Here is a 15,060-nt window from a genome sequence, read left to right as displayed (position 1 = left end):
ACTACTCAAAGGAAGGTGTGGGGCGTTGAGATGAAGTCATCTGCATTCCTTTTATTTTCACTTCCTCACACACATAAGTAGCCTGATTTCTCTATTTAAATCAGCATCAAGGGTATTTTCAGTTGAAAATAAACAGTATGTTCATCGTATTCAATCAGCATCTGTGGCCACTGCATGTGGTGTATTACAACAGCATATCAACTTGTTGTATGTTAGAGCCACAATAATTTCTTTGAGTCTTGTACACTTTTAATCTTACCTGCCTCTTTCTGCCTGAATAACAGGATCCTGTCCGATATTATCAGCACAGATCAGAGCAGAAAAATTCTAACTGGTCTGAACATTTTCATCGTTTCACACATTTCTGTCATTTTACTTATCACTTTTACCATTAATTCCTCTTTATGGTCATGTTTATGAGATTGTATTAACTGATATTTGATGGATGTCTAGAGCACATCAGGTTGACCAACATATCATGCACTCCGCTCCTCCATACCTGTAAAGCAGATGCTGATGGAGCACGGAGTGTGTTGACTGATGAATCCTGAGTTTGGTAGCTCCTGTCTTGCATGTTGCTGGTGCCATCTGCAGAGATGAGGCAACCTGCCAAATGAAGCATTTCACTCTAAATTTGTTAGTTTCATGTGCAGGTGCAGACACACGGCAGAAATGACCGCAAATTACAGGGAAAACACAACATACAGTTTGGAAACTAGAAGGGGAACTTCATAAAATTAATATGCCTGTTATCAGTGGAAACTGATGATACTTTTATGTGCTGCAACATGTTCCACTATATGTAGAGTAAACTGACAAGAGGTGTCAAAGTGTCAGAAGGCCTTTAACTATTGCTACATGACTATAATTAGAGTCAAATGTCAGCAATTGTGGCTTGTATAAAAATACATAGATGACTCTGAAGAAGACAGACGTGTGCATGTTAATTCCAGCTACATCACCTAAAACATCTGTGGGAGGCAGTAAGAAGACAAAGTTATTATATACTATGCAAGTGCTTGTCAGCATTTCCAAAAAGAGAGACAGGCCTGTGACAGGCCTTACAGACGATACCATTTCCAATAATAAAGAATAGTGCAACTTGCTTCTTTACTGCTTATATAAAGCCATGCAATTTATATTTTTGGTGTCATGCAGCTTGTGGGTGGGGTTGAGGGCATTGTCGAAATTTGTAAATGGTAGCTTTATTACAGTCAGAGATGCAGATGGCTCCAGTGTTCACATACTGTATTTAAAGCCCAAACTGCATTCAAACCTGAACTGAAGGCAAGAAAAGGCAAATAAAATTTTATGATCAATGAGCTAGAACTATAGCATCTTACTGGAAGTGAGCAACTCAGTGATCATTTAGCATGTCTCCGACTTTTTATAGTCTGTCACAGCACAGATGTCTGCGTGACCAACATCAGCATTGAACAGAACACTAAAACCACTTCCTTGTCTTATTATAGTCCAAATGGAGAAGTAAGAACAAGACAACTAGATGAGAGTGCCATTGATTACAGTCATTGCCTCTCAGCTCTTTTACACATCGTTCATCTCGCTTTACACACAGTCTTATTCGTCTTGGAACTATATCAGGATCACCTGCAATGTAAGTCACGGATGGTATTTATATATGCTTTTAATTTGAAATGAATGTCTGTAGTGTCGTTACATGGATCTAAATCCAGATGATAAAAATGGGATATTTTTTGCTGATTTTGACTATTTTAAAGGAAAGATACAGTAAACTGTTGTAGGGTTTAACATCACTTTAACATCAATTTCAGGGACATACAACATACCATACAATTGCTTTCACAAATATGTCCTCAAACGATGCTAAACCCATATATTTATTGATATTTTTTATCTATTTAGAGAAAACTAAAATACTTCAATAAGTTTACAGGACATTACTGCTAAGCATTTTCTAAACCGGGCTGTAGTTTTTGGGCAGCTGTTAGTTTCCACCAACGTAAGGGTGTACAGTAATGGAAAGGTGGAGGTCATGCATCATCTGGTATGTCAGCCAGAATCTTCAAAACCTTTCGAATGCAAACAGCTTTCATAATTACATTATCTGTTTATTGACTCATGTTGGCAAATTTTTTCTTTTTAGGCTTTGATTTTCATGAAAAAACATAGTTTGTGACGATCAGTTCAGTAGCGAGCTCCCATGGATTGCATGTCAGATTTTCAGCACATACGCAAGATCTTTCAGGCCAACATACTTTGCACATTACTCCACACTTTCAAAGGGTACCAAAAAACTCATAGGCAACTAAATGCTCAAAATTTTTACATCTTTGCAGGGTTTTTTTTTTTTTTTTATAATGTATGGCTGCATTTAAAGAAAAAAAAAAAAAATACAAAATTTCGAAAAATTGGTCAAGGTCTGAATGATTGTAAGTACTTTATTCACTGCTGGCTTAATCTGTAATATCATATCACACTGTAATAGCTCGTTATATTTTATAAGAATAATTTGAATCTGCAAAGTAACTTGTCACAAATGCTGCCAGATAAATGCATTGCAGTGAAAAGTACAATATTTGTCACCAAAATGTGGTGGAGAAGTAATGTAAAGTAGCATAAAATGGAAAGTACACTTACTTAAAAATTGTACATAAGTGAAATACTTGAGTAAATGTATTTAGTTAATTTTTCCACTACTGGAAATGGGTTGAAACACAAACACAACACCATTTTTGTTTGATGACGGCTTCCTGATTATATAGTAAGCTTCTTCCTGTCTCCTTATAATATTGAGTTTGTTTTCCAAACCACAGTTGAAACTAAACTGCTGTTCCATGTCTTCTCAGAAAACAACATGAACAACCTCTTCTCCCTCTTGTGCTGCATGGAAATTCTGGGTGCACTATTGTGTGGAGCTCAAACTATGAACGAATCTTTAAGAGCTGATTGGGGGAATGATGCCAGTGAAGATGACTCAAACAATTCAACCACACCACCCATCTCTGGTGTACGCACTACTTCCAGGGACATGCCTGAGACCGGCAGCTCATCTACAGCAGTCCGATTCTCCAATAGTCCTTGTATTCCACCTTCAGCTGATTCACAGCTCCACACACAATACATTTGGTTTTTCAGGAAGGAATGTCTTCCAATATTAATGGTGGCCGGTGGACTGATCATAGTCTGTACTATTCTTCTGCTTTCTACTTTGCTGTTGGCATGTAAGGTGTGCCAGTTGAGCAGCCGCATCGAGGCGCTGAGCAGCAATGCAGAACTGATCAGCAACACTGAATACTGGATGGGAACTGCCAAGAAGAACAAAAGTGAGCCAGAGACAGAACCCAAAGAGACCAGCGTGTTAATGGGCGACATCAGTCAAACACAGCAGGAGATGGGCAACGGTGCCACCGAGGAAGGAGGGAAGGTAAACGAGGAGAGACAAATAGGAGAGGAGGACAAGAAGGAGGTGGAAGACACCGCCAAGAGTGAGGAAGCTTCAGCTGCTGAGAATTCATCCTCCTCAAAGCCACAAGAGGAGGCCGACAATTCCCAGCCTACCAAAGCTGCAGCAGCCTCCACCTCTGAGAGCAAAGAGGAAACGGATGTGGAGTAGTGTTGTGTGTGTGTGTGTATCTGTGTGTGTCTGTGTGTGCATGTGAGGGCAAAGTGTCATGAGCAACTGCCTTCACTTCTATATAGCTTTGAACACCTTGACTGTAAATAAAGGATCATTTCATTCTGCAGCTTTTCCTTTATAGTAAGTCGAACAACTGCGTGTGCCGCTGAATCTGTCAAACTAGGCACTGAGCATTTCTTTCTCATTCATATGCTTTGAATATAAGAATGTATTCAGATTTTAATACACGCCTTTGTGCAAGTCAGCTTGTGACTTATATGCTTTACTCAAAAAGTAAAGCACAAGATGTACATACATTTATGACGGGCATGACATTTATGCAACAACCACATGAATAAAACAGAGCTTGTTACCGTAGTCTTGAGTTTATTACTATGCATCCATTTCCTATTTAGCTGTGGCTGTGTAACATGTGTGTGTGAGAGGGGGAGAGAGACAAAGAGAGGTCTGCTTGATTAGCAAGCAGAGAATGTGCCTCGTCCAGGCAGTGCCGCTCAACTCAGAAAGAATACTCCTTTTCACCTCAGCCAGAGCTGACAAAGCCACACAAAAAACCTTTTCAAAAAACCAATATGTGGTTGTTTCCGCCGTCTTGTGCAGATATTTGTTCATCTACTTACTTGTGACGTCATGATGGATGTGAGCCTTTCATTAAAAGTCTGAACGGTTTGTCCCTTCTCAATGCAGCCTCCACTTCAACTCCAGCTCAACTCTGATAGCAAGGAGATGGAAACGCTGTGAGCTGCCGTAGCTCTGGGTGATGTGTAAGTTTGGAGATGGGATCCAGCCATCCTCCGTGAGAGTGAATGTCAAATATTTCTCAGGCAGGAACTTATTTTCATATCGTACATCAGGCACTCAAAGGGAATAAGGCAAAACTCGGATATGGCAGATTTTGGATGATTTTTTTTCACTGCAGCTAAAATGGTAACACGGCTCAAATTGCCGACATGTTGTGTAGTGACTGACAGTGGAAGTGAGGGTTTGACATTGAGGCTCACTGTAAGGGGCAATGACAGGATACATGAGTTTCAATCTCAGTGCAGGGAGCTAGTGGAAGTATCGGCAAGCAAGACAGGCAAGTACAGGGAGAGGTCGGTGAGGAACAAATGCATTGAAAAAGAGATATTTTGTTTAGTTTACAAGACAACTGAGCACAGACAAGCACCAAACGCATACAAAAGAACAAGAACTCTCAGCTGCTGCAGCTGAATAAATCAGGAATCTACAGTGATGCAGCATTATTTAGCTGAATTTACCACATTTCAGGAGTTTAAACCACTATCACCATCTGTATCACTGCTACAATGCAAGGTAATCATGCGTGGTAGCAGTACAGCATTGCAGTGCAGAATGGAGTGTTGCCTGTCTTGCTGATTGCAGGTAAGAAGCTGCAGTGGACGGGCGTTCTCTGCGATACATCTGGAAGTTTTTTGTGGCTGTGTCTAAATTTACACAGGGAAAATAACAACCAATTACAGCAGTCTTACTTTGTAAAGGGATGCTTTAGAGGGGGATAATATTGATTTGGGTGATAACTGATAACAGTCTAATTTATTTCGAGGACAAACGGGACTGCAATCAGTCAATTAATCTAAGCACAACAATAGTTGTCGCTTTAAATGCACAAGTAAATCCTGAAAGCTGCCAGATAAGGGATTGAGGAGTTTCCTTTGTAGCAGCCTTGGGTGCAGGGACCCCTCCATTATTCGCTCCATCCCCCCCACCCCCCCACCCCCCATCCTTCCCCCAACCAGCACCCTACCCCTCCCTCACTTGCACTGCACAGAGTAAGCCCAGAGCCTGCAGTGCCTGATCACGCTAACCCAAAAGACCCATATTAGAGGCAAGGAGGACAAAAGGACCAAACTGCAAGGCAGTGAAGACAACTTCAAAAAAAACCTGCACTGGACAAGTGAGCAAGGGTCAAATTCTATGAGGGGAATTCAGGCATAGAAAATAATTCACCTTCAGCAGAGCAGCAGCTGGTCCCGAGCTTGAAAGCAGGAGAGAAGAGGGAAGAGAGGCTGGACAGCAAAAAGGAGCAGAGAAAAGTGACTGGAATGATAAGATGAGAAGGTGAGTTATGGACAAATTCAAAGACTCTTTTTACACACACATTCTGCCACACCCCAGCTCACATATACTGCAGTGTAGAGCTCTTGGCTGTGTCTTTGCCTGCCGTCGGACCAGCTGATGCATGAGTTCTCTGTGGAGTCATTAATAAAACCCATCTATTGAGCTAGTTCTCCTCCTCTGAGAGCATGGGACTGACTGCTCTGACAACCACTGATGACTGAAGACGTAAACTGATGCCAGGGAAAATGACTGCAGGGATTTCTCATCCTTTGTGATGAATGATACCCTTGAATAGACTAGAAATATCCAACAGATCAGGTCAAATATTTATCAGTTACAGAAAAGGACACATTTCAACCCTCTACTGATGGTGCATATATACAGTATGAGCGTTTCTCATAAGGACACTTCAACAGCATCCTAAAAAGCATTCCTCCCATGGCTGTGGGAGTGACTTTGGCATATTCTGTGGATGTGTGTATCTGCAAGCTATGCAGTGATGCGCAGCACACATTGAGCAGCCTATGTGTGTGTGTGTGTGTGTGTGTGTGTGTGTGTGCGTGTGTGTGTGTATACAGCAGAGAGAGAGCGGAAGAGAGAGAATTCGGCAGAGGGTGGAGCTTTAAGAAACAATGAAACAAGTTTTCTTCAGCACAGCCCTCCCCAGTTCCTATGCTTCTCCAGATAGCAAGTGCATGCTGCCTGCGTTCACTATCCAAGCACGCTGCAGGCATCACTTCTGCTTTCACAGTGTGCCTCCTGAACTTCAATGGGATGCAGCATGAGACAAACCCTAACATTCCTGTCTCCTTGTCTTTCTTTTAGCAGGCATGTGCTGCTGAAGCTCCCCCCTCATGAGGCCCTTCTGGAACTCCTGCTTGTGTTGTTGCTGGGGTTGCATGTCCTAGCTGTGTGCCCCTCCATGTGCTCCTGCAGCCGCAGCCACAGGGAGGTGGACTGCTCCTGGAGGGGTCTGAGACAGCTGCCCGATGGCCTACAGCACAACTTGCTCTCCCTCAACCTGTCCTACAACCGATTTCACAACCTGGACGACCAGCTCACCGCATACACTCATCTCCGCTTCCTTGATTTGTCTCACAACCGGCTGAGCCACCTGCCCGCCGGCTTGCCTCGTTCCCTCTGGCATCTCCACGCCGCCTCCAATCGCCTCCAGCTGCTGGACAAGAACGATACAGTGTACCAGTGGAATCTGCGAATGCTTGACCTGTCCAACAACAAGCTGGAGCGGGCCATCTTCATCAACAATACACTCATCAATCTGTGCACTCTCAACCTTAGCCACAATCACTTCTGGACTTTGCCTACCAACATGCCTGCAAACCTGGAGACTATTGACCTGTCCCACAACTTGCTTGTGAAGGTGCTGCCAGGGTCTTTGGACCGGCTCCTCAGGCTAACTTATTTCTATCTGCACGCTAATCGCTTTTCCACGCTGCCAGTTGGAGTGCTGGACAGGACGACATCCCTGAGAGTCATCACCCTGGGCGACAACCCTTGGGCCTGTCACCTTTATGCCGACATCAGCTACTTAGTCTCCTGGACCCAGCATACCTCTGCCCGCGTCCTGGGATGCCCCTGCCACACCCAGCCTGTCTGTGGAGGGATGCGCCCTGGCAGGACAGGAGGGTGGCACTTTGCCTCCTACAACCTGCCCCCCCTGGCAGCGAGTGCCCAGGACCTGAGCTCCATGCCCCCAGAGGACAGTGTCACCGGGTGGTGGTATCTGTCTGTTTCTGGTCTGCTAAGCACCCCACACCCCCCCAAAGAGACCTGGAACACACCGCACCACCCCTTCATAGCCACACCCATCAGCATCTCCACCGTGCCGCCCAAAAGCACACGCCTGAGTAATAATGACCTTTCAGCGACTGCTGGCCCGGCAGCTGCAGAGCGCATGCTCCGCACTGATTCTTATCTCATCTCTGGCACAAAGCAAGCCTCATCCACTGACTCTCTCCACACCACCGACACATCCCCTCTTTCTGACACAAGCTTCATTACACCCATCAGGGCTGACGTGACGCTGGCCACAGACCGATTCTTTACAACAGAGAGCCCCTCCACCCAAACAACGAAGACAACCACTCTTCGCACCAGGAGCGTGAGGAGGCAGAATCAGTCCGTTCCCAGTGGCAGGAACGGCAGCCCGGCTCTTGCTACCTGCTCTTGGATCCCTCTCCTACACAGCCTGGGGCTTCTGTCCCTCATTCTGCAACATGTCCTCTGAAAGACGAATGAAAAACACTGACAGCTCAGTGTTGAGTCTGCATATGAATTTACAGCACAAACACAGCGCACATATGAGCCTGTTGACTGGTGTGGTACTGTTATGTTTGTATATTATCAGCTCTCTCAGCAAAAGGCCATTTGCAACACAATGGTGACAAGTTCTCTTCCTGCTACTCTGAGTATGGTATGATGTTGCTTTTATGATAGTTGGTCACAAAAAACACCTTTTCTAATGACACTTTTTACAAACCTCCACTCCAATGCACTGTCACTGAAAAAATAACATTGTAATGAATAAATCTAAGCACATGGTGGCACTATACCTTCAGGTACCAGTTTATTATGTAACTGAACATGGCCTGGTGCTCATCTGCAACTACAGTCTACCCTTTTCAAGGCTGTCTAGCACACAGTGTGACCTACAAATTGTTGTGTATCTTTAATTTCTATATTTTCCCAACTCCTGTCTGGATTTGACTGATGTTGTCTTGGCCATGTGTTTTTGTTTTTTTTTTTATTTTTCTGCATTGCCATTCAAAAAGACATGATACTCAAAGTTTTAATTTACTTATTTTGACTCTTTTAATAGATGTCCTTGATGCAAATGCCTGCTTGTTTCGTGTAACAAACCGTATCACCAGAGGAGGAATATTTTCTGAGGACGGGGTGTATGTAATGAGCTGGTCATGAGTACAAAAAAAGGAGGCGAAAGAGACTCTGGAGCAAAGGGGAAAACAAATGGACAACGTTGCGTCACTATCTTTAACAAACTCTGAGTGCCGAGTACTGCTTCTGTATTTTGATCACATCTCAGACTTAAGTGTCCTTCATGATTCAGTGACGCTCGTGAAAATGATCTGCATGGTGATTGAACGTTCCAGGAATGCTAACCCACCATTATATTGCTGCAGAGCATCAAAGCACAGACATTCTCAGCTTATTCACATGAAATGTTAAGATATTCCAATCTTGATTGCATTAAGCGTAAATAACAGTGATGTGCCAGCCAACAGTTTTTGACATTTTAAAAATATCTTTGCCTATGGCATCAAAAGGCGCCAAAGTAGTAGGAAATTCATCTCAGCGAGTTGCATTTGATAAACTGAAGAATACAGTGGCAGGGGAGCACTCTCTGTAATGTGGAATAAAACGTGCTGAGTTATTTACACCTTTTGATGATTGTTTGAATTTTGCCTTGACTGCTTTTTTCTTACACCACACTTTCCATCTCAGGGGAGGTCAGACAAACAGCATCTTTTTTTTTTAATTAGCATTAGTAGTAACAACATCTCCCATGAGTCTTTGACATAGGTGTCAACCCTCACAGGGGCTGAGGTAGATGTTTAATTAGCAGGCATAGGTTTGTTTTTGAATTTATTTATTGAAGGAAGGTTCACAAAGCACGATAGTACTTCCTCCAGTCACAACTTGCTTTACACTTAACCTCACCTGGAAAATGGCCACAACAAACACCGTCTTATCTGTGACTGGTTGAGCAAGCGCTCTGAAATATTTCTGACTTTTTTCAAAAAAGAACACCTGTGACAAAACTGCTGTATGCAGAAATGCATTGTGGAACAGAGCCCAGAATAGTGCACGCTCTCACTGCGATCTTTATCGATGTCCTGAAGAGAAGTGAGAAAATCGCACATGCAGGAACATCTGTGACCGAGAAAACCAGGGCTTCGTCCCTGCGCTGCGTGGCACAGGGTGGTGCGAGACTGGTGAACAGGTGACCCTGTGGTTCAGCCACGGACAGCATAGAGGAGCAATATGGAGTCACTGTCACCATCCACACTGTGAATAACAGCCTGATGTAATGCAAGCCGGGCCATGGATAACACCTGAACAGCTAGCCAAAAAAGAAATGAATGGAAATACAAACAGAAATATATTTCCAAATCTAAAAATTCTTACTCACACAGAACATTGAAACACTTCCAAAAAAAAAAAAACAAGACATAAGAGTCAGACAGAATGAGCAAAAATAAGTGATGATGTTATCTGCAAGCCAGCCTACATGCTGAAAACACCTGCTGAATGATTTGCGTGTATTAATAGCTTAGAAGCAGAAGCCACGGCAGAAAGAAACTTGTGGTTGAAGCAGTGTATTCTAAGCCCAGTTCAAGACAAAAAGAAAGTTAACTTGGGCTTAATTTTCCCCCCTCGAGTCTCAGTTTCTCCTTCAACTTGCATCTTCATTTAATCACTTATCAGTTATTAAATAATTATTTTTTATTGAGCTTATTCGAACAAGTCATCCAAAGTAATACATTAGTTTATGGTTTATGGGCGAAGGCGTGCAACTTCTATTATATTTGTATCTATATATGCCCAGAATCAATTCATACATTTTTACATTCATACACACACACACACACACACACACACACACACACACACACACACACACACATTTCCGTCTCACTTTAGGTGCAGAACTTTAAAAGATCTCTTCCAAGTACAGCACTGTAGGTACCAGTGAGTTGGCCTGCTTGCCAATTATTTTCTCTGCAGACAACACAATGTAATGTCAGATTTCTCTTCTGGCTTCTCCTAATAACTGACAAGGTGTAGAAGGCTAGCATCATTTACCGCTGCCATGCCTTCATCTCTCCACCCGGGCTTGTTTTGAGTGAGCTGCCTTCTTTCTTTCAGCCACACTCAATAAGACTCATCCTCAGTGTACTTCTTTATACCCGGCAACCCCACTGCCCTCTTGTGTCCTTGTACCATTTAATTCCCCTTCAGCTTTATATACCACCATGATCAGACAGTGGCATATAGAAAGGCTTTAAGAACATATAATGTATTGCTATCTTAATGCTGGTGGCAAGTGTGTGTTTTTACTTTATGCATCATTGTGTGTGTGTGTGTGTGTGTGTGTGTGTGTGTGTGTGTGTGTGTGTGTGTACCATTGCTGCAAAAGTCAATTTTCTTCTGTTTTTGAAGCACTGCTTACAAATCTGGCTCACCACCAAGCTAACAGGTTCGAGTTAGTTTGAAATTGAATCCCTTTTCTGAGACTGTATACAGAAATAACAGAGTCCAGAAAGCAGCCCTGCATTTTAGCTGTCCCCCTTACAGCAGCCTGTATGTCACACAGTCTTTCCCGTCAGCAAGAGAGGCCAGACGGCCACTGTAGGTGGTGATCCTGGGTGTGATTTTAGCCTCGCCACTCCCAAAAGGAACACAAGAGTCTTGTCACTTTGAACCACCTCCATGAATGCACACGTAGACAAAGACACATAAACACAAATGACATCAGCTCCTCTTGTGATTACATGTGCTCAAAGTGCCCTCTTGTGGTGGTGGGACAGAAATGAATGTTTGTCCTAAAACGTCACAGTCAGTGGACTAGTCACAGAGAGATTTTGTTCTTTACCAGGGCACAGCATTTCACTGGCATGCTGTGTTTTTCAAGGACCTCTTAGGAGAAATCTCACCATTGTTAAGAATGCACAAAAGCTATGTTTTTATATATATTTCAGTTGACTGCAATGACAAGTCTTGATAATTCAGTACACCCTTCTGGGACTTCTCTTTGGACTTCCGAATGACATTCTTCTCTGATAACATCAACCTCAAACACAAAATAAGGGAACAAATTAGCTAGGCAAGCAGCCCATGGCCCTCACAGGAAACCTTTCCCTGACATGAGATTTTAAAAAACATGACAATAACTAACAATCTCCAGGCTCAATTTACACTTAATGCCCATTATCGTGGACCATCACGACCAAAGCTCAAACATATGTTGATGCACAGAGTTTCATGTCATGAGAAGACTGCAGCCTGGTTATGGCTCAGAACACCAGCTGCCAATTGTGACCTCCTTAGAGCCTGCGTCACCGTATCAATTGTGACCCAGAATAAGGCTGGCCAACCAAAGGGCTCTCAAATTTTGCAGATAAACTTTATCTGATAAACCTAATCTGCATTGACAGCTTGGGTCTATATGCCAAGGCTCACCCTCTCTTTGAGCCAAGAGCAATGTTTTCCAGTCTGGGCACTGATGAGCTGAAAGCGAAACGTGTAGGAATCTGAAGGAAGTAACAAGGTGTACTCCAGCAGTCAGAAGACTGATGAGACAGGCAAAATTCTACCCTGCAGCATAGTGGGGGGAAGCTGAGGATATGGTATCTCTCGCTCTCCTCTCAATGGCACAGACAAGGCAAGGTCAGTGTTAAGGCTAGTGGTTGCAGAATAGGAAGTGGTTGGCAACTGAGAGAATATATGGTGGCAGCCAGTTAGGGGGGGAGAGAGAATAAGGTGGTAGAAAACAAAGAATGAGCCAGAAGACAGAAAGCACCACTTTGCTGTGGTGTCCAGAGAGGCCTGCTTATTGTGCCATTCTCACCCTCTGGAAGATTTAAAAATATACCTGAGGTATAGCACATGCACGCCTATAAAACAAACTCAGAGAAAGTTACTAAAACTCAGAATCAGACTTCTACAAGCTGGTAATCTGTCGGCTTTTGTGTGTGTCAGTTGTCCATATACCGGCAACAAATGCAGCTGCATGCAGGCATGAGTGTGTCTTAACGCCATAGTAAAGAGGAAATCTTGAGTGTGTACTGTAAATTTGCATGATAAGCCAGAGTGCACAGCTGTCCTGAGGAGGATTTCGACAAAATGGGCTTCGACAGCGAGTGGAAAAAAGATTTGAGGACTGCAAGTTGAAAATCAAGAAACAATGCTGAATTTTAAAAAAACAAATTTTCAACCAGTCGAAGAAATTGATATAACTTACATGACTGAGGGCAGTTTCACGTTCAGTCTCCGCATGGGGAGGGGTACACCACTTCCTCTGTCTTGACAAAGCTCTTCAAAAGGCCAACGTGCACATCTTTCTCCCCACTGCTGACTGTACAGGTGATAGGATGGCTCCTCGTGGTGCTTTAGTGCCACTCGTCATCATCTGTAACACACAGCTCTCTCCGGAGTCGTACAAACAGCAGCCAGAACATTCCAGGGAGCAGCAGGGGCATGAGCTTATCTCCCAGCCCACTGGAGCAGGTAAACGATGTCGTCATCATCCGCCTGTGTTGGAGCCTGATTGGTCTGAAGAGCCCCACATGCAAATGGTCTTTTAATACTGAGGTCAAGAATGCAGATCAACTGGCTCGGTCTGTATTGTTAATGTAGAAACGTACATGCGGTTTTAGTAATTCTGGAAAACTGTTCTGTTCATGTAGCGCTGTGGATTTACTTTGCATACTTTGCATATTTTGAAAAACTCTGAGGACTCTGTGATCCTCTGGGGTGCTACAAGCTATTCTGTGGTATTTCAAGGTGCTCTTGGGCACTTGGCACAAGGGATTACTGCATTTTTTTTTTTACATTTGCAAGGATAATTTGGAAGCATCACCAAGCTTTATGCACTTTAGATACTTCAAAAGTCAATATTACAGTTTCATTTTTTAATAATGTGGATGTCTGAATATCACAGTGGCCCATCTACCTGGAATGCTAGTGTGTAGCCTCTGGCACAGCTTAATTAACTCATCTGCGTAGTTACAGAAGCCATAATGGGGGGAGAGAAATCACTCATCACCAGAACATCCTTCCTACTGATCTGACTTCAAACAGTTTCTCTGTGTGGTGACAATTGTTCGCGTTCCCCATAATCCTCACATATCGTGATCAGTCAACAAGGCCTTTACACAACCACACTCGCAAATCAATGATGGGAAGAGACATTTTTTTTTTTATTATTAAATTCATCAGTTTGCAAGTAAATAATCCTGTATGACTGAAATAGACTTTTTTAAGATGCTAAGTTATTCCGGGCAAGATGAAAGAGCAGGTAGACTGCAGTAAGGTGGGTGGCTAATTCCTGAAATAGGACTGTCAATTATGCATGTTTCAGTTTGGCTCTCTTCTTGCAGGCTGAGAGGTGCTTTAGCTCAACAAAGAAGAAGCAGAAAGGAGAGGACACTAGAGGGAGACAATTTGTTCACATCCGCAGCCTTCTCCACAGCTTTCCTCTAGGCTCTGAGTTTCGCTGTAATAGGCCCTCCTGAGGAAAGCACAGATCACTCAATCCACAGTGATCAATATGAAATCATTCACAAAATCCAAAGGATAAAATCAAGTGTTTGAATTATATCCATAGCAAATTCATGGAAGTGGTAGGAGGAATTTTCTCTGAGCTTTTCTTATTGTGTGAAAATTAATATATTTAATATTGGATTCTTTCACATGTCAGCGCATGCTTGGAACATGTGGTAATTATGCAAATCAGGTGTAAAAATGTTAAGTCCCAGCAGACTTCAAGTTTCGCTTTACACCATGTTTCAGTATTAAAAGTCAGTTATCATTAAATATGTCCGCAGACATTTAAAGACTGAGGACATATTTTCATGACCAGATTATAGGAATCTGTGTGGAGGAAATGGGTCGAAATGATCCTGGAACAATTTCTCCAAGGTCAAGTGAAGATTCTGAGGATGTAAAATGATTACTGCAACAGGAAACAGGATGCCTCTTCTCAAAACAGCATCTCATAACACTGTCAGTCAGTCTGTTGCTTCTCTCACTTTCTTTTTCCCCTCAGCTCTTTCACACACTATCAATTTTACTTCTCTCTCAATCCCCAGATCCACCAGTTTTCATGCAACGGCTCGGTTAGTTACGAGCTTTTTTGCATGCTGAGTTTCCCCTCTATTGAGAAGAGGTTCATCTTTCAGCACTGAATACAAGCTACAGTTGCACTGATGCCGTTGTATGATTTCAGAAGTCTCTGTGTTTTACTTGAATCTCAAGTAAATAGCGACTTGTGATTTAGCACAGATGAGTTCGGGGCATGTCGGATATGTAAAAATGAGTCTATTTCTTGAAATCTTTCATCTAATCACGAATCAAAATATCTTCAACATCTGTCGCCATTACAAATGCTTCCAGGCCACATAATTTGTAGTAAAATACAACCCTTCTCCTTCCTCCTCAGTACTACACGCTCAATTGCTCCAAAAGCAGAGCTGTCAGAGCACCTAAAGTTGCCCAAAGAAGGATAAACATTTTAGGCACTTTCATCAGGCACTGGTGGCTGCTCAGATTAAAGGAGAACACCGCTCAATTTAAAAATCCATACATGTTTCTCCTTCAAT

At 43.0% G+C, this 15,060-nt stretch overlaps 1 protein-coding gene and 1 long non-coding RNA gene across 3 annotated transcripts; both read left to right on the top strand.

Moving 5' to 3' along the window:
- The first annotated feature begins 1,530 nt into the window (after nucleotides 1–1,530).
- Nucleotides 1,531–3,976, top strand: LOC143332987 (uncharacterized). Its single transcript, XR_013078247.1, has 2 exons — nucleotides 1,531–1,615; nucleotides 2,829–3,976. It is a non-coding gene; the product is annotated as an uncharacterized LOC143332987 (long non-coding RNA).
- Nucleotides 3,977–5,407: 1,431 nt separating this feature from the next.
- On the top strand, nucleotides 5,408–9,116 carry LOC143332396 (oligodendrocyte-myelin glycoprotein-like). Of its 2 annotated transcripts, none has more exons than XM_076749783.1 (2): nucleotides 5,408–5,698; nucleotides 6,524–9,116. In XM_076749783.1, the coding sequence occupies exons 1-2, from the start codon at nucleotides 5,691–5,693 to the stop codon at nucleotides 7,944–7,946; spliced, it is 1,431 nt and encodes a 476-aa protein (XP_076605898.1). In that variant the 5' UTR covers nucleotides 5,408–5,690; the 3' UTR covers nucleotides 7,947–9,116. The 2 variants fall into 2 exon arrangements, with proteins under 2 accessions (XP_076605898.1, XP_076605899.1); XM_076749784.1 differs by having other exon boundaries at nucleotides 5,421–5,698; nucleotides 6,527–9,116.
- Nucleotides 9,117–15,060: the final 5,944 nt, after the last annotated feature.

This window comes from Chaetodon auriga, chromosome 15 (assembly GCF_051107435.1).
Source record: "Chaetodon auriga isolate fChaAug3 chromosome 15, fChaAug3.hap1, whole genome shotgun sequence".
Taxonomy (NCBI): Eukaryota; Metazoa; Chordata; class Actinopteri; order Chaetodontiformes; family Chaetodontidae; genus Chaetodon; species Chaetodon auriga.
Note: the sequence above shows the minus strand (reverse complement) of the source record. Positions and strands in the feature narration are given on the sequence as shown.